Raw genomic sequence first — 25,920 nt, 5'->3', positions numbered from 1 at the left:
TTATTTTTCAATCAAAAATATTGCGACGTTTACAGAACCGTTTGGCATGCAATCACAAGAGAAAATCCATCTTCGTTCTTCTTAAATTTATTTGGGGTAAATCATTGATATCATACTCAAAAATAGTAGGTAAATTGTAAATAAAGCTTTTAAATCAAGCTAACAACAAAAACCCTCTGGTTTTACACTTTACTGAATTATTTTTAAATATCGAATTAAAGTCTTATGACTGATACATCTGGCTTTTATTTGTAGTAAATTCTTGATGTCCTACTCAAACTAGTACGTAAATTGTAAATAAAGTTTTTTTTAAAAAAAACCTAAAAAAAAAAAAAAGTTCTATCAGCCATACCAATAACCTACTCAATAACCTACTGAGCCTCCCAGGAGGCACAAGACGGACCGCCTGAAGCTATTCAAAGGGGCTGATAACCACTAATAACAGCCATTCCACGGGTTAACAACATCCGAAACGGGTGGCTCTCGTGCACTTATAAAATACAGTAATTAAATTCAAACCATCACGGTAGATAGGTAACCCTAACCCTTTTTAGGTTTTTGTTGCCTCCTTAATGTTATTATTCCTTCCTGATGTCATCACTTGTATCCTCTATCACTGACCTCATGTCTGTTTCCTTCACCCTCGTCTTTGGTGTTCTCCACTAAATCATATGGTCAAAAAAACATTATATATTAGTTGTACAAAATTACAGATCTTAATACAGTTTTTCAAAATAATAATAATAATAATAAAAAATATTGCTTGGGATTAAGCAGCTGTTCCCTCACTTCCACCTAATGTTGTGTTCCGGGGTTCTTTGTTTTCTTTGTGGTCACTACTTACCATTCAGCCTCTAGATGGTGCCAGACTCACCCTCCTGGAGTTGTGTGCCGTCAATCAGCGCACCTGAATCGAATCAGCTTATCGAGCAGGGCTGGCAGTTGGCAGGAGCTGACTGCCAGTACTTCGGCGCCTGAGTGTTAGCCAGTAACGGTACCTCTGAGCCTCCTAGAGCTAGTTTCAGTTATCCTTGTTTGACTTGACCTCCTAGTGATTTCTCCCTGTTATTTCCTGCCTTCAGGTGAATCCTCAAGACGCCATGGATCTTCCTTGAGTCGATCTCATCTGGTTTCCTGATCGAAACCCTCCTCGTGACGCTGCGGAACGTACCCGCTGGTTACCCGAGTTTCCAAACTCACCTCCTCCGTCTGATTGCAAGTTCCTCCGGGATCCCTCGACTGGCAGTCGCACCGCTCTTCTGATTCCGCTGTACCTGAGCCTACCTGCCTGCCCTCCGACGCACTCCACCTGTGCCTTCTGGATTCCTGCTGTTCAGCACCGACCACCTGGACCCACAAAGAGACAAAAGACCCTGGACATTTCAGTAAACCCGCCCAAGACGATAATTCTCATCCTCACAAGTAAGCTCGTTCCGTTTAACCTGTTAGCACTCCCGTCTCTGACGGCTTTGAACTCGCCATATCCTGCTCTGCCGCTCATAGTGTGCCGGTCTTTCCGTGAGCCCGTTCCTTCCCTGGACCAGACCCGTTACTCCACATTCACCATTTGTTGTGTTCAAAGTAAACTCTTAACTATATACATCTTCTCCTGTGTTGTGTTCCGCATGTGGGCTAGAAAATTGGAACCCATCATGACACCTAATGTTAGACCAACCTGTTGCTTTCCCCTGTCTGTCCTGATTCATCTTCTCTTCTTTCTCTCCATCCTCACAGCTGAATGACATTCATTTTGTGTTAAGTAGGTTTAAAAATACAGTAGTCAAACCACATAAAAAATTAATTTTTAAATGTTCTTGTTGGATAACAGCTACTGTATCTGATCTGACTTATCAGATGCATCACAACACCACTGTAGTGATATTGAGTAAAGACATTTAAACTCGAGTGTCTCCCTGCCAAGTCCCAGAAGAAGGGTCACCAACCTTTTTGAGTCTAAGGGCTTTGGTGACACTGAGGACTAATTTGTTTGATACACAAAAACTTATACAACTCATTTTTAATTAAAGTATTAATAATAATAAATGTACATGTGTGAATAAATTGCAGCCTAGAAAGCAATTTAAAAAGAATTAAACAAAAAATAGGCCAATATTTTATTTAATATATGAGCCACTTCCACCAGCCTCTAGAACCGCCTATGGGCTGCAGGTCTGAGGCATTTTGTTAGCATGTTTTCCTCCATTCTTATAGCTTGATAAGAATGAAGTCAGGTTATCCAAACTGACAACCCACATTAATAAAATACTGGAATAATATTGACCACATAATTATCATGTATTTATAAAGGATATCAACATTTTTCCTACACAGATTCCCTAACAAACTAATGTAGAAAACATAAATGATTTTTCTTCACAATATTTATTTTTTTACCATTAATGTATTGGTATGATTTGTTCTTTAAATTGCCATTTAAATTTTTTGGTCTCGGGGGGGGGGGGGGGGGGGGGGGTAGGGGATAAAGAGACTCTGATGTCTGGTTCTTTAGGTTGTGATGGTCCGTAGTATTTGTTTTGGTCATTATTGTTGAGATCTGTGTGACAGCCTGTCACTGACAGGTGTGTCTATCGGACATGTATAGAAATACCAAACAAATTGTGCCTGGTATCGATTCAACCTGAATCACCCTTTTGTAGCTCAAAAACATCAGCACCTCTAACAGCTTCTGTGTTAGATTTAATAGTTTAAATGGCCAACCCAAAAAGCAATAAGTTATCTCAGTTCACTAATTTGTATTTGTGAACAAATAGAGCTCAAACTCAAAGATTAAATTCACAGCATCAGATTGTTGCTATGGTATCAAAACAATCTAACAATGAACATTGTTCTTTGAACTTTTACAAAGTAAACTTGCCAGCTCCTTAACATCTTGCATTTAAATGTTAAACAATTTCAAATATTTAATCTATGTATGCTGAAACCACTAAATCAAATTTAGTAGCATTGATAATGTCAATAAACAAATGTTACATGTATCTGTCTGTGTTAAAATATTAGAATTTATGGCACCTAGAGCCCTGATGGAGCTGCTGACTTAATTTGGATTAAACAGAAGTGCAAATAATTGATATTCATTGTAACTGTGTTTTTTGATTAGTTGTTTTTAAGACTAGTTGTGGGTTTAAATAGCGTTTCAGTGAAAATGTTTTCCTGGAACATCCAGTAATATTTTTACTTTTCCTGTCAACTTAACATCTTTTAATAAAAAACACGGTGGACTGCCTCGGTTTCCTGACCACCGGGCTTAGCAAGTTTTCTGGGGGAAACCCTGATGTGTGTGTGACATTTTATTAGCATATATGTGTAATTGTAATATTTTGTTTGTGTGGGTGAGTGTTTAATAGTGTGTTAGAGACAAAACATAGTTCTTGTCCTAAACGCCCCCTCATAAACCTCTCTCCCTGTGCTCTACCATCTGACTCAGATGGTAGCAGCACCAGAGCCAGAAAGGCCAGGGCCTTTTTGGGGACTTCTATTGCGCTTCTGAGCTGATTGTACATAGAAGGCTGCTTGACACCGACAGTAACTCAAGGGCATTCATTTTTACCCATAGCTTCTCCTCAGTTCCTACTTCAGCAGTTCAAATGGCTTTAAGTTCTAGACCAGGGGTCTCAAACTCCAGTCCTCAAGGGCCACTGTCCTGCAGTTTTTAGATGTGCCACAGGTACAAAACACTGGAATGAAATGGCTTAATTACCTCCTCCTTGTGTAGATCAGTTCTCCAGCGCCTTGCTAATGACCTAATTATTCTATTCAGGTGTGGTGCAGAAGACACATCTAAAAGTTGCAGGACAGCGGCCCTCGAGGACTGGAGTTTGAGACCCCTGTTCTAGACTGATTCTGTTTTTAGCCTCAAAGAAGGGAAACTGTGCTAAAGAAGAAATGTTTTTAAATATCAGTTTTGACCAAACAATTGTCCTTTAATTCCAGGCTAAGCAGTAGTTTGATTAAAATATTAAATATGAAGAAAATATTTAACAATTTCTATTTATATTACAAAATGTAGATTCCGTTGATTCCCAAAACAAACAAATCAGCAATGATTGTGCACAAACCCTACTATTGTAAATAAACCCCTCTAAAGGTGACAGTACTAAAGTACATTTTGAAATACAACAATTTATTCCTTTACATGGTTTCTGCAGCAGAGTTTTACAGAAGGTATTTATACACTGTACATATTCTACAACACATGGGTTACAACTGAGACCTTATTAACCAGATGATGAGGAAAAACTGTATGCCTGTATCAACATTAAAACAAACATCCATGCACACACCAAGATAATTCAGTGCTACATGGCCTTTATGGCAAAATGACACCATTTACAATGAGATGTTGTTCCTGTTCAACACTGCAGATGGACAGGGCTAGACACTGGTTTTATTTATTTATTTTTTGTCCAAGCGACAAAATTTTATTGGACAGAACAATGCAGAATCTTGAACAGATCAGTAAAGGCTACATTAATTAGACCCCACTTTTCATAATGTTTGATTTCTTTTTTTTTTATACATATTGTAGCAATTGACAATTTTTTTTTATTTCACCTGACTTTTAGTATGAAAACGCATAACAAAATTTAATTATAAATTCAGATTACGTTTGATAGTTTGATAATGATTGCTTTTCATATTTGTTCCAATTTATCAATACTGGTTATGGAAGAGAATATTTACTATTTTAAATATGACTGGAAATACACGTTCAACATATTCAACTGAAAAAGCTGAACATGTTGAATTGAACTATGTTTAATTCAACATGTGATTGAAATGAACAAGCTTGTTTCAGACAAGATAAGCTTCATTTTTAAAGCAATATTTGTGTTTATAAGGTCTTAGAGCAGGGGTCACCAACACGGTGCCCGCGGGCATCCCATAGCCCGAGGGGACCTAGTCAGTCGCCCGGGAGCAAGTTCTAAAAATAGCCATTGTCATTAGGGAGCACTGCCAAAAAAATATTCAATTAAATTCTTTTACCTGGAAATAACATTTGTTTATTTTTAGAATTTGTTTTTTAAAAAGTGAGTTATAAAAACGTTTAAAATAATTTGCTGTATGTATACAACTCTTTTCTAGGGTTAAAGTTCAGAATTATGCGCAGACGCCTACAGGATATTATCAGAAGGCAGCAGCGCCTGCAGCTGTACAGCTGCACCCACTTTGGTGCCTTGAGATTTTCCTTTAAAAAAGAAAAGAATAACTTCTGGAATTTTGTTATCTAACCCTCTTTGCTATTAGCAAAATTGTGGAGAAAAAAAACCTATTGTGTCAAAACATATTTTATGTAGCGAGTCTGTGGGGGTTAAAGGGCAGATCAAAGCCTAAATGTTAACTGGTCAGTTTATTTTGTTTATTTGGCAGCTTGGCGCTTTTTCTGTAAGCTAAAAATGATTGAGTGGAGTTTGATCCCACCCGTAGTCCTAACAGCGGTCATTTGGATCCCGGCTGAGCTTTTTACCGTGTGCGCGATTCTGGTGGGGTCACCGGATGGCAGACATCTGCTGCTCCTACTCAGACGAAACGTTCCCCAAAAGAGAAGAAATTAAGCAAACAATGTTGCGTCTCCTATACCACCTGAACCTGGGAATCAACATCCCCCTCTTTCCGTGGATCACAAGGGTAGGCTTCACTTTCATGTCTTTATTATTTAGCATTATTTGTTTAAAACAACAAAAAAGTCTGCTGCTTTTGTGGTTTAGGTTTGTGCTGGTCAGGTGTAGTGGTAGTTTTATGCTACTCTCCGATCTGTCTAACTGTTTTTTTCGGCATCTGCTGGTGTCAGCCAACAGGTGACCCGTCAGCTTTTCAGTTCGCGAAACTACAAAAAGGATAATAAACCGGCGACCCCGACAGAACCGCGCACGGTAAAAAGCTCAGGCGGAACTTTGGTCCAATGGGAGGAGCTCATTTGTTTCTTGCTCACAGAAAAAGTGCCAAATTAACAAAAGTAAACTGAGTGACCAATATGATTTAGCCTTTTGCGCCCACCCCCACAGACTCACCCCGATGTGCGCTACGTACAAGATGTTTTGACACAAAATATTATTTTTCCTCCACAATTTTGTTAATAGTAAAGAGGGTTAGATAATAAAACATACAATAACTATTCTTTACTTCTTTTATTCAAAGGAAAATCTCAAGGTACTCGTAGTGCGTACAGCTGTAGGTACTACTAGAATAGTCCATATTCTCAGTCACTTGTGGGCAATTTAGAATCGCACAGAAAAGCTCCAAAAGGGAATCAAACTTAAAACTCTGAACTAAGAACTTCTGGTCACATAATAGCAATTAACCGTACTTACTGATGACTATTGTGAGTGGTCCCTAACATTAATATGATTAGACCGCATGTAATCGTATATGTATTATTGTTATAGAGGCTGAGCCAAGAAAATTTGTTTGTATCAAACAAGTAGCCCTTCGTATTACTCTGTACCCGTGAAGTAGCTCCCAGTCTCAAAAAGGTTGGTGACCCCTGTCTTAGAGCCTAAAAAGACAGTTTAAAAAAATAGTTTTCCTGTGATTTTATTGACATTGCACTAAATAATTCAAACTGACAGTAATTCAAGCCTATATCTACCACCCTTGTCATGTTGTAGTGTCGGCACATTATTCTTACTTGCTACCAGTCATGTTTCACAGTTCAAGACTTGTCCTACCATTTTTTGTACTTAGTGTCATTGGCAGATTGGTCCCAATATCCAGTGGCTAATGGGTGAGATATTAATAACAACAATAATAATAATGTGTTTAAATGTATTGGCTGTAATTGCTAAAATGTGTAAAATTCTTAGGATGTAACAGGATAGTGCTAAATAATTCCGATGACAGCTCTACTACACATTATTTTTCTCACACTAGTCATGCTTTATTTTAATTTCAAATCCTTTGTGGCATTACAAAGATTATGTGTTCACCATGTGGCTGTGACATCCAAGTCAAATGCTTCAGTATGTAATCTTTCAATCTATGGTTGAAAAGTAACTTTCACTGTTACTAGGAAATCCAAGTGTTACATTTTAATTGTTTGAAGATGTATCAACAAGGACTGAAACCTCCATTCTGTTTCTATGCAGCTTAGAGTCACTCAGCAGTACTGACAGATTTACACATTGCGCAGAAAACTATAAGTGGGTATATTACAGCCTACAGATTCTGAGACTGTTTACAGATGAAAAATGGAAGAATGAAGTGAATAGTGTTCATAAGTGTTCTTCGGCGAAGTATAATGTCTGACAGCTGAAACGCACCACAAAGGTTCATTGAACATTTTCAAATCAAACAAAAAGGAAAATTGATTTTTTTCTACATGGATATTTTCTTGGAAAAAAAAGTTTCTCCAAATTAGGTAAAAATTAAGTTATGGCAAGAGATGGTGTGCATAGGTGGTGTATATAGATGTAAGCGTAGATAAAGTGCAACCAAAACAAAATGAAGTAAAACAAATGTTGGCAGCATACTGTTGGAAGAGAGCAGAGAGAAGTCAGCTGGTAGTCAGGCTTAAACATCTGAGCAATTCTGTTCACAATAATTATGATGCAGAAGTAAAGAGACTTTATTAGACATTGAATGAAAATTTCAGAACTATAGGTTTATTGTGAGTTGATATCTGAACTGATGAAAAGTGTGTTTGTCGGGCTGATAAAAAAACTCTGACTGTATTTGATTCAAACATCATAAAACAGTGGCTTATATGACAAAAGTAATCAAACTGCATAAAAAATAATCAACAAATCAAACATGATGTCCAAAGAGGACTTATCTGCTGTCATTCACTTCACTCTAGTTCCATTTTCATGATCTCCCAGGTTAGCGATGTTAAATCTTCATACCAAGCTTGGCTTTCTGTGGAAGACACATCACAGTGGTTAACACACCATCACCACGCACTGTTGACCATGATATATTATTCAAGTGACTGGAGGGCTGGGTGGGTCTCTCGGTTTGAATCTTACCTAAATAACAGGGACTTCTTTGTGTCAACAGATAACTTTTCATCTGAGGGGACAGAAGTCAATTGTGGGATACCCCAAGGTTCAATACTTGGGCTCCCCTTAATTAATATCTACATCTGTGGTGTCTAAAGTGAATCCTTGAGGGCCAACATCCTCCAGATTTTAGTTCTGTCCCTGGTGGTAGTTGCTTCCTATTCCTGCTAATGAGCCATCATTTTATCCAGCTATGTTGAATGAGGGAGTGAACTAAGGGTGCATTCACACCAGCCTAGAATTAAGAGTCTTGAATCAGACCCTAATTCATTTGTCTAGAAGGTCCAATTTGTTTAGGAGGTGAGAATGGAAATTTAAAATCCAAAACGGATTAAAAAAAGTGAACTCTGATCCACCTAAAAACCTAGATCTCGATCCGGTTGAAGTGAACTCTTCCATGGTTGAAATCATATCTGAATGAAACTGTTCCAAAAGCAGGAAGTGAACTACAGTGCATAGCATTCTGTGTCAATACAACCATAATAAATGTGCATTTCCACCATTAGAGGAAAAAATAGCTCGTGGTCAGGCGTGGAGTGAAGAGGAGGTAAAGGCCCTCATACAAATATGGTCAGAAGAAAATATATTGCAGATACTTGTAACCACTCACAAAAGCGAGATTTTCAAGCTACTTAGTGTGAAGATGGAGGCATTGGATTCCCTCGTACAGTTGCACAGTACCGCACTAAGGTAAAAAGACTTCGCCATCAATACATAACATGCTAAGGGCAAGTGGAAGTTCAGGAGATGCGAAGGACAAGTTTCCTTGATATGACACATTAGATCAAACCTGGGCATTGTACGGCCCCCGGGCCGCATACGGCCCTTTGATTGACTCTGACCGGCCCGTGTAACGTTAATTGGAAATTACAAAATAAACATTTTCTTATTTTACCTGATGCATGGACTGAAGCTGCATTGCTTTTATTTTGAAGTTGTTTCTTATTTACGTACATGATGACGCAAAACGTATATTGAGGCATGTGCGTGATTTGATTGTTGTCATAAGAGGACTTTAGCCCTCAGAAATGTCTGCTCATGCTAAAAAAAAGGTAGATGCCGAATGCAGGGTTTTCAACAAAAATTGGACTGCTAAGTATTTATTTACTGAAGTGAGAGGTAAAGCCGTGTGTTTAGTTTGCGGGGAGCAGATCGCCGTGTTTAAGGACTACAATTTGAGTCGGCATTACGAGACAAAACACGGGGAGAAATACAAGAACGTGACTGATGCTGAAAGGGCGCGGACATCGGAAGCTTTGCTAGCTAAACTGCAAAAGCAGCAAGGCTTTTTTACCAAGCTTCACACATCCAGGGATGCAGCAACCAAGACCAGCTTTGTGATGGCTCACAAAATCGCTAAAACCAGTAAGCCATTCTCGGAGGGGGAGTTTGTCAAAGAGTGCTTGGTGGACTCTGCAGCTTTAATATGCCCTGAAAAAAAAGAAGAATTTGAGAAAGTCCCGCTCTCCAGGCGAACCGTGACGAGAAGGGTCGAGGACATATCGTGCAATCTGGAGCTTCAGCTGCAACGTGAAGTGGCAAATTTTGACTTTTTCTCCTTGGCTTTGGATGAAAGCTGTGATGTCCGTGACACAGCCCAGTTACTTGTATTTGTCCGCGGGATAACGCCGGACTTCAAGATTACGGAGGAGCTGGCAGCAATGCGGTCGATGAAAGGAACAACTACAGGGAGCGATCTCTTCATGGAGGTGAATGCGTGCATGGACACACTGGGACTGAAATGGGACAGACTGGCAGGTGTCACAACGGACGGTTGTCCAAATTTTACAGGGAAAAATGTGGGACTTTTAAAACGTATGCAAGATAAAGTGGCTGAAATCGACGCAGATCAGGAATTAATATTTTTGCATTGTATTATACACCAACATGTGTTGTGCAAGTCGGTGCTAAAAATGAACCATGTTATTAATGTTAGTAACATAGTAAACTTCAACAGGGCACGGGCATTGAATCACAGACAGTTTGTCGCACTTTTGGAGGACCATGCGTCTGAGCATAGTGACGTCAGTTACCACACACCTGTCAGATGGCTCAGCCTGGGCAAAGTGCTAAAAAGAGTTTGGGATCTGAAAACAGAGATTCGAGAGTTTTGTGAGATGAAAGGCAAAGACATCCCAGAGCTCTCAGATGAGGACTGGATGGCAGATTTTGCATTTGCTGTTGATGTGACCGCACTGATGAATGACCTGAATACCAAACTGCAAGGCAGGGGCCTTTTTGTTCATGAAATGCACACCCTGGTGAAGGCTTTCATGAAAAAGATGTTGTTTCTTTCAAGCCAACTGGAGAACAACAATCTCACTCACATGCAAACCCTGAAAGAAGTCACACCATCAGCCGATCACCTCCGCAGGTACTCATCCATGTTAGGAGCATTGCATTGTGAGTTTTCAAGGAGATTTGAAGATCTCAGGACAATCGAGGATGAAATGCACATGATTTCCTCTCCCTTTACCTGCAGTGTGGATAATGCACCCAGTGATGTTCAGCTGGAACTCATTGACCTGCAGTCTGATGCAGTACTGGCAGAGCTCTTTAAATCAGGATCTCTGCTGGATTTCTACTCTTCTCTCAAGGAGGAGAACTTTCCAAACATGAAGAGACATGCTCAGAAGATGTTGGTTCTCTTTGGCTCTACCTACATATGTGAACAAACATTTTCAATGATGAAGTTCATGAAATCCAGTTACAGATCATCTCTCACTGACGATCATCTGTCAGCTGTGCTTCGCATCTCCACCTCAGACATTCAACCTGATTTTGATGCACTCGTTAAAGCCCAGCAGAGACTAGATTTCTCTCACTGAACAAGAAAAAATAACTTAAAAATGTAAAAAGTTTTAAATGGTTGAGTTGTGCATGATTTTAATTATATTGTGGTTATTTTTATTTGCATGTTTAGCGTGTTTTTATGATGCCGTTTTAGGGATTAATTGCCTTTCCCATTGTTTTGTGAAATTCGCTTGAATAAATTACATTTTTTGGAAGGCAACCTCATGTTTTCATTGCTTAATTATAACATGTACTCTTACCAGCTTGTCAAAACAATGCTATTTACTGCTTTTTACAAAGAAGTACAGTTCATATTATGCAGAATTGAGATCAGCCTTTTGGCCGGCCCTCCACAATATTTTCTGTTTCTCATGTGGCCCCATGGAAAAAATAATTGCCCACCCCTGCATTAGATGCTACTCTTGGCACTCGATCCAGGAGCAGCCTGCAACATGTTGTGGAGTCCTACCAAAAAGAGCCTCCGCTCTATGTCTTCTTCAGAGGTTTTTGTGTCGATTCCTTCAGTATTTCTTGGTGCAGCGCCATCACAGGCGTTGGGGTGAACGGGGCTTTCAGTTAGTTTGCGTCGTTTGACACAGTGTAGTGTGAATGCAAACTACAGTCCTGGAAATGTAACAAATGTTGCAATTTTGATCCCCAATCGAACCAAGTCTATCAGACTATCTGGTGTGAAAACACCCTAAAACATGCAGGATACCAGCTATTGCAAACTGACTTTGGAAACCCCTTATTTACGGGCTCCCACTAGCTCACATAATAAGAAGAATAAGTTACTATAACTACGCAGCTGATACACAGCTCTTAGATTACATTAAGAGCTTAGTCTGAACTGATTCAAGTGCTAAGTAAGTGCTCAAAACAAATCAATGTGTGAATGTGCCACAACTGTCTCCAGCTGAACAGAAACACAACTGATGTTATTTCTGCACCTAAAGAGGAACAATCTAGGTAACACAAAGCTCAAAGCTAGAAACTAACAATCAGGCTTACGTGTTCTCTAACACTAGGAAAATAGAGGAATCATCTAGGTGTTTTTGAAGTCCTAACACACCCTGTATCTTAAAGAATAGACTTGAAAATATTTTTTGCTAGTTTATAAAACACTGAATTGCATTGCACCACAATACATTAAAGACACGTTGGCATATTAACCTTCAAGACCAAAAACATGGAGAAGTTGCATTCAGTTTTTACGCTCCTTTAGTCTGGAACAAACTTCCAAAAAACTGCAAAACTACTGAAACACATAGGGTTCCTTCGAATCAAAACTAATATTTTGTTTACTGTATTTTGTTTCTATCATGTTAAGTACTCCGAACTGGCTTGTTGCTGAAATGTTTGATACAAATAAACTGAATTTCCATTTTCACAACTGAAAAGAGTGTCTTCCTTTATTGATAATCATACATTGTGTAGTTGTGTATTCCCAGTAATAAAAATCTGCAAACTAAATAGTCGAACAATGAGGCACATATGGGTGAGGCACTTCACATATTGTCTTCTTATGATAATGACCTGTCATATCTACAAATATACAAAAAATACTTGACAATAGATCAGTCCAATTTCTAGAACCTCAAGCAGGTATCAATGGGTTTCAAGCCTTTCCCAGTAAGTCCACCCCTTGTTCTGCACTCTGCTCCCCACATCCCACCAGCCTGGCTTCATTGTGTTTCTTAGCATCTGGACTGAGCTAGAAGTTTTCAGGACAGTGCTTACTCCTTAAAGGTGTTACCATTTAGCCTATTGGTGGCACTCTAGCACATTTTCAAAATATTTTTTAGAAATCATAATCCTACTAGAACTGAAACGATTCCTCAAGTGATTTGAGTACCTTGATTATTAAAATTCCTCGAGGAAAATTTATCTGCCTCGAAGCTTCGTTAAGTTATATTTTATTATTTAATACACCTGTTCTAGCCAGGATACTTGCGTTGCGTGGTGCTCTGACTTCCGCCTGAGTTGTTGGCGAAAGCTAAGTGTTAGCAGCATAACGTCCAGTTTTCAAGTTCAGCCGTGGGGATTTTATTGATCAGTGATAATGTCTGGGTCTTTGTCGTTTTTAGGGGACCAATAAGCATCCTTCAGATGACTGGCGCAATGCCTGGAGTATGACAGCTTTTCTCCTCCCCGAGCTGCTGCCTGGTGGCCAGTGTTCAGAGCGAACGAAGGGTAAGAGCGCTGAAGGTGTATTTATACAGGTGAGCGGATAGACTGAATGCTGCGGGCGACTGCACATTAGATGATTAACGTAAGTGTAGCTTTAAAATTTATTTCATATAATCCCCGTCTCAACAAATGTGTGGCGGTACGTAGCTGATAGGTGTGTTTCTGTGTGTGACGAACGCATGTGTCAAATCCCGTCGCTAACATAAACAGAAAAGCTATAAATGTCTAAGCAGGGTGAGAATTAATTTAAGTTGACTGAAGATGAATACATAAACCAAAAGCTGGAGTATAGACATTTTTTACTAGCGTATTTGTGAGCCTGCCTCTTTATTATTAAAATGAATATAATTTCAGATTTTTGTATAACTTTTCTTCAGGTAAAGTTAGAAAGTGAGCTATTATTGTTACAGGTTAATTTTCTAAACTACAGAAAAGTTATTGTTAGGGACTCTCTAATGTGAAAAATTGGACTGATGTTGATATGCGATACTAATACTGCTGTTAGACCAATTTTTAATTTTTTTTTATCCAATTACTCGATTAATTGTAAGAATAATCGATAGATTACTCAATTACTAAAATATTCGTTTACAACAGCTCTAAATCCTACATTTTCAAAAATATTTTTAGATTGCTATATCTATATATCTATAACAATAAATACAATTACAGCTCCCTTAGATGAAAGGCTTTTTCCAATTCAACATCTGTAAACTGTGATTTCAAGAATTTGTATAAAATATATAATTTTCATAAAAATCGTGGCATGGTGGTCTTAAATTCTAGTTGCCTGATTTTAATCACATTGGTCACACCACATCTACATGCCTAGGTGCATTGAATTTCTGCCATCAATCAATCAAATTTTATTTGTAAAGCACATTTCAGCAGCGAGGCATTTCAAAGTGTTTTACATCAGTGGTCCCCAACCACCAGGTCCGCGGACTAATTGGTACTGGGGTGCGTAAGAAATAATGAACTACTTCTGGATCTTTTATTTTGAAAATCCTAAACCGGATTTTACCAGTTACGTCTTGCGCGTCAAAATTGAGCCAACTTGCAGCGGAATGAGTAACAAAACAACATCGGAGTACTGCGCGCGCACCCCCCGAACAACAGCATCGGACTCGATACTTACGACACGCACCCTCCTCTCCCCCAGCAAAGAACTGCTGCTTTACATCATATCAAACACAGAAACACAATGCAACATAGAATCAACAATCAAAACACGACATTAAGTCAAGTTCCATCAATAAGTTTGCAATTGATTACGTTTCAAATAAAATCCTAAAGAGGTGGGTTTTTAGTCGAGATTTAACAAGAAGTCAGTGTTTCAGCTGTTTTACAATTTTCTGGAAGTTTGTTCCAAATTTGTGGTGCATAGATGCTGAATGCTGCTTCTTTTTGATTGGTTCTGGGGATGCAGAGCAGACCAGAACCGGAAGACGTGAGAGGTCTGGAAGGTTGATACAACAGCAGATCTTTGATGTATTGTGGTGCTAAGCCGTTCAGTGATTTGTAAACTAGCAACAGTATTTTAAAGTCTATCCTTTGAGCTATAGAGAACTAGTGTAGGGACTTTAAAACTGGTGTTATGTGCTCTGTCTTTCTGGTTTTAGTGAGAACACAAGCAGGACAGACCTGTGAAGATGCTGTTGCAATAATCAATGCGACTGAACGCATGGATGAGTTTCTCTAGATCTGGCTGAGACATTAGTCCCTTAATCCTGGAAATGTTCTTCATGTGATAAGGAAAATTAAAAATGAAGTTATTTCTCAGTGGTCCAATTCCATCACCTCAATGGGGAGACGAAAAACACTCCAGGCTGGACATGATAAACAAATGGCTGATTAAAACCTGCTCTGCCAGCTCAGTGACCTTCATCGATAACCTCCGGCTCTATTGGCAGTGCTTTCACCCTTTTGGAAGAGGTGGATGCAGTTTTAATAAACATGGGACAAAGCTACTCACTGCAAATCTTTTTCATTTTATCTACAAGGACAACAATTTCATCATCGCTTCAGAAAAACAGGCTCAAGGATGTCTGACTAGGATGGAATGGCGGCGCGCGTAGACGCAGCGGCTTTGTGCTCTCTGACTCAAAGTTTGTCCTTTTCCACTTTGCGCGGTTAAAAACACCTACAACCGACAAAATTTACTGGCCATTGCTCAAGCAATCGGGGAAAGTCTGTCACAGGAGCTTTTCCGTGTCCACAACAACATTCCGGTCGATATTGCACGGACACCCGGCTCTCCCTGGATTACAATCCCAGTATCTGACAGGGCGACGGCGCAGAGATCGTAAACAAAAGAGGGGGTGTCGCAGCAGCGTGTTAGCGAGGCTCAGGAAACAGCCACACAAACCACCGCTACCAAGCATTTTTCTCTCCAACGTGAGGTCTCTCGTTAATAAACTGGAGGAATGGAAGCTGTGGATTGCAACTGACAACCTCATCCGGGAATGCTGCATTCTGTTGATCACGGAGACGTGGTTAAATCCAACCATACCGGACCCGGAGATCGAGCTAGCAGGCTACACAGCACACCAACAGGATCGATCAGCGAGCTCCGGTAAGAAAAGAGGAGGTGGACTATGCGTTTATGTAAATAACAGCTGGTGTACGAACTCCACTGTAGTTGTTAGCCACTGTTCTCCAGGTGTGGAGTTCATCACAATTAAATGAAGACCCCGATACCTCCCACGTGAGTTTAACACCATTCTACTCACTGCGGTTTACATAACACCGGATGCTAACGCTAGCTCGGCCGTGGGACTCCTGCATGATACTATCAGCAACAACCAGAACAAGTACCCCGAGGCTGTTCACATCGTCTCTGGGGACTTTAATCATGCTGATCTGAAATCAGTCCTCCCCAAATTCCATCAACACGTAAAGTGCACAACCAGGGGTGATAAAACTCTGGACAAGCTGTACACAAACATCAGACAGGCATACAGGGCTAAACCCTTAGCACACCTTGGCCAGTCTGATCACGTGTCCCTGCTACTGATCCCTGCTTACACCCCCTGCGGAAACGTGTCCCCAGTATAATCCGGACTGTCACCATCTGGCCTGAGGATGCCTCTCACCAACTACAGGACTGCTTCCAGAGAACTGACTGGGAGGTTTTTGCACATCAGGACCTGGAGAACTACACCTCAGCAGTCTTGGACTACATCAGGTTCTGCACGGACAATGTCACCAGGAACAGACTCATGAATAGGAAACCCTGGATGACTAAGGAGGTCCGGGGCCTCTTGAAAGCCAGGAATGCTGCTTTCAGGTCTGGGGACAAAGCACTCTACAGTTCTGCCAGAGCCAACCTGAGAAGAGGCATCTGCCAAGCTAAGGCATCATACAGAGGGAGAATAGAGAAGCAGCTCAGGAGCAACAACACCAGGCAGGTGTGGCACGGTGTCCAGCACATTACAAGCTACAGATCCAGCAACCAGCCATGCACGGAGGGAACCACTTCCCTTGCAGAGGAGATGAATATCTTCTTTGCCCACTTTGAGGCGACACCTACCACAGCTCCATCACAGCTGCCTGTCCACAGCAGCTCTGCTCTGACAGTAGAGGAGTATGAGGTGAGGCAGGTGATGAGGAAGGTGGACCCAAGGAAGGCTGCGGGACCTGATGGTGTGTCAGGACGGGTGCTTAAAGACTGTGCAGACCAACTGGCTGGAATCTTCACAAAGATTTTTAACCGGTCCCTGTCTCAAGCCACTGTCCCTCCCTGCCTAAAGTCCTCTACCATTGTCCCCCTGCCAAAAAGAACCAACATCAACACCCTGAACGACTACCGTCCAGTGGCACTCACACCGATCATCATGAAGTGCTTCGAGAGACTGGTGCGGAGTCACAGTCTCGCTGGCCTGCCTGCTGAGCTGGACCCTCTCCAATTTGCCTACAAAGCAAAGAGGTCCACAGAGGACGCTGTATCCACTGCACTTCATGCCGCCCTGACCCACTTAGAGAAGCTACGTCAGAATGCTCTTTGTGGACTTCAGCTCAGCATTTAATACTATACTTCCCCAACGTCTGGTGTCCAAGCTAGTAAACCTTGGGCTCCCATCAGCCACCTGCAGTTGGATTCTGGACTTCTGTGAAGGAAAAATTTAGTAGACAAGTTTAAATAAATTTGAATGTACACTTTATGATGTTTTTATTAAAGGTTTGCACTCAGTTGCAGCTCAACAGGATATATGCTTTTCTGACCCTCCTCAAATAAGTGAAGACCAGGGTGTTCAGCAGTTAGAAATGTGAAGACATGGCTAAGGTGATAAGCGTAGATTGTAGAAATTCAGTTTCTAGTATCTGTTTAGCCATCAGCAGAGAGGCCTTTTTGGAGAAACGCCTTACATTGAGCTGTGAATGTGTATGCAACTCTGCTCCACTGAAACTTACAGATAAGTAACGTATAGATTTTTACCTGACACTTGTGTCAGGGGGTGTGACTAAGTAATGTGTGATGTATCCTATGTAAATGAGGGGACGTTCAGCCCCAAGTCAGAACTCATCCGATTCTCACTGAGATGTGAGCTTTGTATGTTTTCTCCATTTGCAAATGTTAATTAAAGCTGTGTTTGTTCTCTTTTAAAGCTGAAGTTTGGTCTCGAATTTTGTGCAACTTAACAATTGGCGTCACGAACAGGATACTTCGCTGAGCCGTCCACCTGGTGAACCCCAGGAAAGAAAGGCTGATCACCTGACCTCCACCTCCGCTTAAAAGTGTTGTCTGAGAGTGAGAGGAACTCTCCGGGCTCCACCAGGTTGGATCGTCCACGACAGGACAAAGATAATTCGAGACCAAGGGAGAACAAAACCACTGCTTAAGGTAAAAATATTGTTTCTAATTCCTGGGCGTAGGATTAGAAAAAGAGTTGTTTCTAGGCTTAGAACAACCAGAAGACTGTACCTGGGCGTAGGACAGTCAGAGTTAAAGAAAACTGTACCTGGGCGTAGGACAGTTATAGTGAAAGTTAAAGAAAACTGTACCTGGGCGTAGGACAGTTATAGTAAAAGTAAAAGAAAACTGTACCTGGGCGTAGGACAGTTATAGTCAGAGTTAAAGAAAACTGTACCTGGGCGTAGGACAGTTATAGTGAAAGTAAAAGAAAGCTGTACCTGGGCGTAGGACAGTTATAGTGAAAGTTAAAGAAAGCTGTACCTGGGCGTAGGACAGTTAGAGTAAAAGTTAGAATAAAAAAAAATATATATATATATATATATAAAAAAAAAAAAAAAAAAAAAAAAAAAAAAAAAAAAAAAAAAAGAGCTTGTACAAGGTTAAAATAAAATAGGAAAATGGGTTCATTTTTTAGCAAAGGACACTCTGAGGAAGATTACATACCCCATGGACCTGAAGTTGACTTTATGACCAGAACTCATGGCATGGCCTGCTGTAAACACCTAGTCATTTGGCACCACAAATTTGGATTCCCTAGAAATGGCTCTCTTGATCCAGAAGCTATTGAAAGTTTGGAAAAACAGCTCCTGGGGCAAAAGGCAAAACTATTAAAGGCTTCTAAAATCACCCCTGATCAATATAAAGCAATGGAAGAACATGAGGATGCATTTAAACTGTGGAAAAGAGAAAAAGATGTTAGAAATAGCAGGGAACTGTCTAGATTGCAAATGGTTCATAAAGTTACTACAAAGAAACAGATACAGAATGAAAAAACTAATCTGTCCTCTCCCTCTTCTCCCCCACACGCTGCTGCACCGGGCTTGAGTCCAACGGCACCTCCATCCAGTTCATACGTGGCTCTGTACCCTTCCCTGCCTCAACAACAGCCACCGTCCTACTCCTCTGTCAAAGCCAAGAAGATCCAAGCCAGAGACCATGTCCCTTTTTGGGCTGATCCAGACCTGGACTCTTTTCCCTTTGTTGTGACTCCAAAAGGCCAAAAACAAGAACTCAAACCTGAAAGCCAAGAAGAAAAATCCAAAAACAGAGGTTCACATGCAGGACGGGAACTTAGTGAACCCAATAAACAACCTGACCTGTCCCAAAGACAATATTATGATCGACAGGCCAAGGACAATCACCCCCACAACCATCCCATTACTCGCACCACCCTACCCCCTACTGAGTCTGGCAGTAATGAAGATGAAAAAGATGACAGTTTTACTGCACACCAAGCCATCTCATCCTTCCCTATGGTTGAAGTTCCTGGCCCAGAGGGTACTAACCTGGTCTACAGATCTTGCGATCCTGAGACCCTGGCTGCCATAGCCAAAGAACATCTTCCTCCGGTTGAAAAGGGCGGAAAAGAGATTGCTGATGCCCTCATGGAACTGGCTGAAACCATGAGGCCCACATTTTTTGAACTCAAGATCATTCTGGTGCGTGTTTATGGGATTACTTTTGTCAACAGACTGGGCATGGACACTTTTAGAGAAAACCTCAAGCTCCTCCACCCCACTGATCCTGGCCATGCAGTTGATTACGGTGGAAAACCTAGCCCTAATTACCCCTACTACAAGAAGTTTGGAGAAATAACACGCAAGCTGGAACAGATGTTTCCTGCCCGGCCTAATTACAATGCCATCAGCGCCTGCAAACAGCGAGAGGATGAATTGGCATCTGACTATTATGCTCGTCTTTTTGGAATATTCTGTGCCAACTCTACACTCACCCCACGCCACAATAACTGGATGGATGAAGATGACCCTGATGGGTTTGAGACTCTGTTGTGTGGAAAGTTTTTGGATGGCCTTCGCTCCAGCCTAAGAGATGGTATCAAGAACACTTATATTGGCTGGGAAGTTCCTCGTATGAAGGACCTGCTGGTCCATGCACGCCATAACGAAAAATTGCTGGAGGAAAGAGAAAAAAAAGAACAAACAAAGAAAAGACAAACACATGGAGGATGTTCAACTTACCCTCCTGCACCAAGTCAGCCAGCTGAGCAGGAACGGACCCCAACAACAGTATCAGCTGCAACCCAGGGGCCCACCCCAAGACCAGTATGACCCCCAATCTGATGTTTGTTTCCACTGTGGACAGCATGGACATTGGTCAAGAGAATGCCCCCAGAAACAAAGAGGACGCAACAGAGGATTTTTCAGAGGAGGCAATAACCACAGTGGCCTCCATGGGAGAGGCCCACGTGGGGGATTCATTCCCCACGGCCGAGGATTCCAACCTCGGGGTGGTTACCAAGGGGGCAGGGGAGGCTACTCAACCTGACTAGCTTCTGACTGTTTTGTGGTGCTTTTGGATCAACCCCAGGTTCAGCAAATCGCAAGTACCACACCACACACATCCCTGAACACAACTTATTTGGCTTATTCAGGTGATGCTTATAAGAACTTACCAATGCTGTGTGTCAAAGTTAGTGGTCAGGATGTAAATTTCTTAGTGGATTCTGGTGCTACTCAGTCTCTAATAAGAAAATACACCCTCCCAGATGCACCCCTGTCTGGAAAACAAGTTCATTCCACAGGAGCATCTGGTCAAACTACATCAGAGCCAGTAACAAAACCATTACCTGTTGTAAATCCATTCACAAAAGATCAAATTCAGCATCAATTTCTGCTGTCATCATGCTGTCCAATAAATTTATTGGCCAGAGATCTAATTTTAAAAATGTCATTGGCACTTAAGTGCACCCCAGAAGGTGTTACTGTGGTTCAACAAACTGAAACCACTACATTTTTCAAAACACCAAAATTGCTCTATATTTTTGAATGGCTCATTGTGGATTCACAAGCTGAGGAAATTCTGCGTTTGGCCAGACACAGAGTTCCCCCAACTGCTGATGTAATCACTCAACAGCGACTGCATTGCACAGCCTTGGCAACCACAGATCCCACTGATGAACTAGGTGATAGGTTTCTCTGCTCCCCTTCGACATCACTGCATGTCACACACATGTATTGGTCTCATTTGACATCGTTCTTACTGGTTTGTCTCAACTCGGAACAACAGCAATTTTTTACAGTTCCTGAGTCATTTCCACATGTTTCTCTCACAAAAAGCCTTGAGGACAAGTGGAAATCACTGGGACCTCTGGCTAAACAAGCACAATTAGCCACAGACTGGATTTACCATTCTCCTGGCATCCTTTTCTCTCCATCATTATCAATGTACAGAGAAACTATGCCCAGAGATTTGGCTGCGAAGCCCTCTAAAGAGGTGATTGATGATAATGCATGACAATTTTTCTCAAAAATGGAAGAAAATGATCCTGATTTGGACACACTGCCTGAACGTTTATGGGCAGCTCATAAATATGATGTTGGATTAATTAAAGGTCAAGAACCAATTCACATCACTGCAAAATCTGACATTAGACCACATGAGCACCAATATCCATTGAAACCTGAAGCTGTTGCAGGAATAACACCCGTTTTTCAGTCATTGCTGGAAACAGGAGTGATTGTTCCTTGTGATGATTCACCAGTAAGAACACCTATTTTCCCTGTAAAGAAAATCAGAGACAAGGGACAGCCGAATGAATGGAGATTTGTTCAAGATTTGAGAAAAGTTAATGAAGCTGTCATTCCCCGTGCACCGATTGTCCCAAACCCCTACACTATTTTGTCCCAAATCCCATCTGGAAGTCAGTTTTTCACTGTTGTAGATCTAGCAAATGCATTTTTCAGTGTTCCAATTCACCCTGACAGTCAGTTCTGGTTTGCTTTTCAGTTTAAAGGGAAAACATACACATTTACCAGATTGTGCCAAGGTTATTGTGAATCCCCCACAATTTTCCATCAGGCCTTAAATCAGAGTTTGAGTGCTCTGACTCTGCACCCAGACTGTGCATTGCTTCAGTACGTGGATGACCTGCTGTTGGCAGCACCCACTGCTGAACTATGCCGCTCTGAGAGCATGAAGCTGTTGTGTTTTCTGTCTGAAAATGGTCATAAGGTTAACAAATCAAAAGTGCAATTTGTGCAGCCATGTGTGACATTTCTGGGTCATGTGATTTCTCATAAGGGCAGGGCAATTTCAGAAAAACGTGTCCAAGCCATTGTTTCTCTGCCTCTACCTCAGACCAAAAAACAGCTGATGTCCTTTTTAGGATTGTGTGGTTACTGCAGACATTTCATTCCTAGTTATGCTGAATTAGAAAAACCTTTAAGGGAAATTTGTCATGAAAAAGGATTGTTGATGACGTCACAGGTATCATGGACACAAAAGGCCTCTGATTCTTTTAAAGCGCTAAAAATTCAACTACAAAAAGCACCAACTCTGGGTATTCCCGATCCATCTCGTCCGTTTATACAGACAGTGGATGAGCGTGGTGGCTGCATGACTTCTGTTTTGCTCCAAAAACATGGTGACAGATTGAAACCAGTCGCCTATTTTTCCTCAAAATTGGATCCAGTCGCCTCAGGGATGCCTAACTGCTTAAGAGCCGTAGCAGCTGCTGAAAAAGCAGTACTGGCATCCAGAGACATTGTGGGATATTCTGATTTGACTGTTCTCGTTCCCCACTCTGTCACACTCATTTTAAATGAGCAAAGAACTGCACACCTTTCCACCGCTAGGTGGTTAAGGTATCATTCAGTTCTATTGAATATGCCAAATATAACCATTAAACGTTGCAACATTTTAAACCCTGCTACTCTTCTCCCAACACCTGAGGAAGGCCAACCTCATAACTGTGTTGCTGAATTGGATATCCTTTGTACTCCCCGCCCAGATCTGAAGCAGGAACCGCTTTCAGACCCTGACATGACATTGTTTGTGGATGGCAGCTCATCACGTGACCCCACCACAGGAGCTATATTGAGTGGTTACTCTGTAGTTTCCTCTGAGGGCGTGCTTGAAGCTGAGCCACTCCCCCCATGCTCTGCACAAGCATGTGAACTCGTTGCATTAACCAGAGCATGCATTTTGTCCACTGATATGATTGTGAATATTTACACTGATTCTCGTTATGCTTTTGGAATTGTGCATGATTATGCGGCTTTGTGGAAACATCGCTCCTTTCTCCGTTCTGATGGAACTCCCATTCTGCACCGTCACCTGGTGTCAGACCTTTTGGATGCTGTTCAGCTGCCCTCAGCTATTGCTGTGATCAAATGTGCTGCACACACACGTGCAAATGACCCTGTTTCTGTGGGAAATGCCGCTGCAGATGAAGCTGCAAAACTTGCTGCACTTAAACCATTACCTCTGCAGCTGCTCTCCCATCCCCCACAACCAGATTTGGCACTGACTGACCTCCAAAAATTTGCTACATCTGCTGAAAAATTTGTTTGGAAAAACCAGGGCTCATATCTACAGAAGGATGTGTGGATTGGCCCAAATGGAAATCCATGTCTCCCACAACATTTTTTCCATCCATTTTGTGTAGTGACACATGGGATTGATCATGCGTCACGAGGGGGAATGTTGAGAGAAATGGACCAAAATTGGTTTACAGTAAATTTTTCGAAATTTGCTCAAACCTTTTGTGAAAACTGCCTAATCTGTGCGCAAAATAATGTTTCCAGAGGTCTGCAAATGAAACACAGAGGAGCACATCCTCCCACAACAGCACCTTTTCAACATCTAATGATAGATTTCATAGAACTAACACCGGCCGAGGGAAAGAAATATTGTTTGGTGATGGTTGATATGTTTTCAAAATGGGTCGAAGCTTTTCCCACAACACATGCAGATGCCCCAGCAGTTGCAAAACTTCTCCTAAGGGAGGTGATTTGCCGCTGGGGGATCCCTAGGAAAATTTCCAGTGACAATGGTCCTCACTTTACTGCAAAGGTGTTGGAACAGATTTCAAATATTTTACAAATTAATTTGAACAAGCACTGTGCTTATCACCCACAGAGTGGGGGCGCTGTTGAGAGAGAAAATGCAACATTAAAAAATAAATTAATCAAAATTTGTGAAGAAACAAAACTGAACTGGGTTCAAGCTCTTCCCATTGCTTTAATGTACATGCGCATGCGACGCCGTCAAAAGAATAACCTCAGTCCTTTTGAAATCCTTTTTGCAGGACCCCCAAACATGGGTATGGGGGCGCCAGAGACACCCGGAGAAAATACTATCACATGCAGTGATAGGATGCTTGACTACTGTGTTTCCCTTACAGAACAATTGAAGAAAATCAGACAGCAGGTCCAAGGAGGGCTTCCAGCACCGGCTTCTAAACCATTGCATAATATACAACCTGGAGATTTTGTGTTTATTAAAAATTTCAGGAGGAAGAATTGGAGATCCAAGAGGTGGACCGGACCATTCCAAGTGTTGCTGACCACCCACACCGCCATCAAGGTCGCTGAGAGAGCCACCTGGGTCCACGTCAGCCACTGCAAGAGGTTCACGGGAAGGCCCCTGGAGTCAGAACAAGAGCCTAACCGAGTGGCTCCGTCAAGCACCTCGGGCTAACTCGAGCTGCCAACTATTCGGCCCACTCAGTAGATCACCAGCATCTAGCTGAGGCAGCATTAAGAACATGGACAGGACGAGACAACACCGTACCAGAATGCCCACGTGGCTAAAAGATGCCATACTATGCTGGTTTTTCCTTTTGGGATGTGTAGTCATTGGGCTGTTCGTCTGGTACCTACTTCCCATCCGGTACAACAACATGGGGAAGGTACGGGCAAACTATACAACTGCATTCAACAGGAGCAAACGGTCAACGGATTTGAGAAGTTACTCTTGTGGAGATCACCGAGCCATGAGAGCAGGCATTCAAGTATGTGTACCCTCGAATTCCTCAACTACCATTTTTGTCCCATGGTCAAACTTGAATAAAAATACTGGAACAGGTAAAGGACAGGATTATAAGGACTGCACATGGTATATGACAGATGAAATTTGTATTAACCTACAAGGAAAAGGTTCATTTTGTATAATTCATTTCTGATTTTTGAAGTTATAAGCTATTTCTGCATGCCTTTGCTTAAAGAGTGTTAGAGGACTATCCCTCGAAAAAACAGCATTTTTTCTATGTATTGACCTGTGATTTTTACATCCCAAACCACTTAAGCAAGTGACGGTTGTAACTTGAAGTTTTATCAATACAGACTGTTTATGGCTATTAGATGTGTTTTACCTTGTGTTATCTTTTAATTGTATTTAGTTATTTCATTTATTTTGTGATTATTTTCTAGAATGTGATTCCTTAATGGAATCAAAGGGAGGAATTGTGAAGGAAAAATTTAGTAGACAAGTTTAAATAAATTTGAATGTACACTTTATGATGTTTTTATTAAAGGTTTGCACTCAGTTGCAGCTCAACAGGATATATGCTTTTCTGACCCTCCTCAAATAAGTGAAGACCAGGGTGTTCAGCAGTTAGAAATGTGAAGACATGGCTAAGGTGATAAGCGTAGATTGTAGAAATTCAGTTTCTAGTATCTGTTTAGCCATCAGCAGAGAGGCCTTTTTGGAGAAACGCCTTACATTGAGCTGTGAATGTGTATGCAACTCTGCTCCACTGAAACTTACAGATAAGTAACGTATAGATTTTTACCTGACACTTGTGTCAGGGGGTGTGACTAAGTAATGTGTGATGTATCCTATGTAAATGAGGGGACGTTCAGCCCCAAGTCAGAACTCATCCGATTCTCACTGAGATGTGAGCTTTGTATGTTTTCTCCATTTGCAAATGTTAATTAAAGCTGTGTTTGTTCTCTTTTAAAGCTGAAGTTTGGTCTCGAATTTTGTGCAACTTAACACTTCCTAACAGGTCGCTCCCAGAGGGTCAGACTGGGCCCCCACACCTCCACTGCTCTGAGCCTGAACACCGGATCGCCACAGGGTTGCGTGCTCAGCCCACTTCTCTACACCCTCTACACTCATGACTGTCTCTCCAACCACCTCAGCAACAAGATCATAAAGTTTGCAGATGACACGACTGTTGTTGGTCTCATCTCAGGCAGGAAGGGGGAGCTGGAGTACAGGGATGAGGTGAAGCGGCTGTCAGAGTGGTGCAAAGTCAATAAC

At 41.5% G+C, this 25,920-nt stretch overlaps 1 protein-coding gene across 2 annotated transcripts in view; it reads right to left on the bottom strand.

The window, feature by feature from the left end:
- Window positions 1-987: 987 nt before the first annotated feature.
- LOC102235952 (formin-2-like) overlaps window positions 988-25,920 on the bottom strand; it is a 103,591-nt gene continuing 78,658 nt past the window's right edge. Inside the window, exon 19 of one of the 2 annotated variants that reach the window (XM_023340739.1) lies at window positions 988-1,347. In XM_023340739.1, coding sequence (XP_023196507.1) covers window positions 1,123-1,347 — 225 coding nt within the window. In that variant the 3' untranslated portion in view covers window positions 988-1,122. Of the gene's footprint in view, window positions 1,348-4,120; window positions 7,873-25,920 lie in introns of those variants that run through there. The other variant, XM_023340740.1, reaches the window with a different exon arrangement.

Source organism: Xiphophorus maculatus, chromosome 10 (genome assembly GCF_002775205.1).
Source record: "Xiphophorus maculatus strain JP 163 A chromosome 10, X_maculatus-5.0-male, whole genome shotgun sequence".
In the NCBI taxonomy this organism is placed as follows: Eukaryota; Metazoa; Chordata; class Actinopteri; order Cyprinodontiformes; family Poeciliidae; genus Xiphophorus; species Xiphophorus maculatus.
This window is presented reverse-complemented; position numbering and strand designations above follow the sequence as displayed.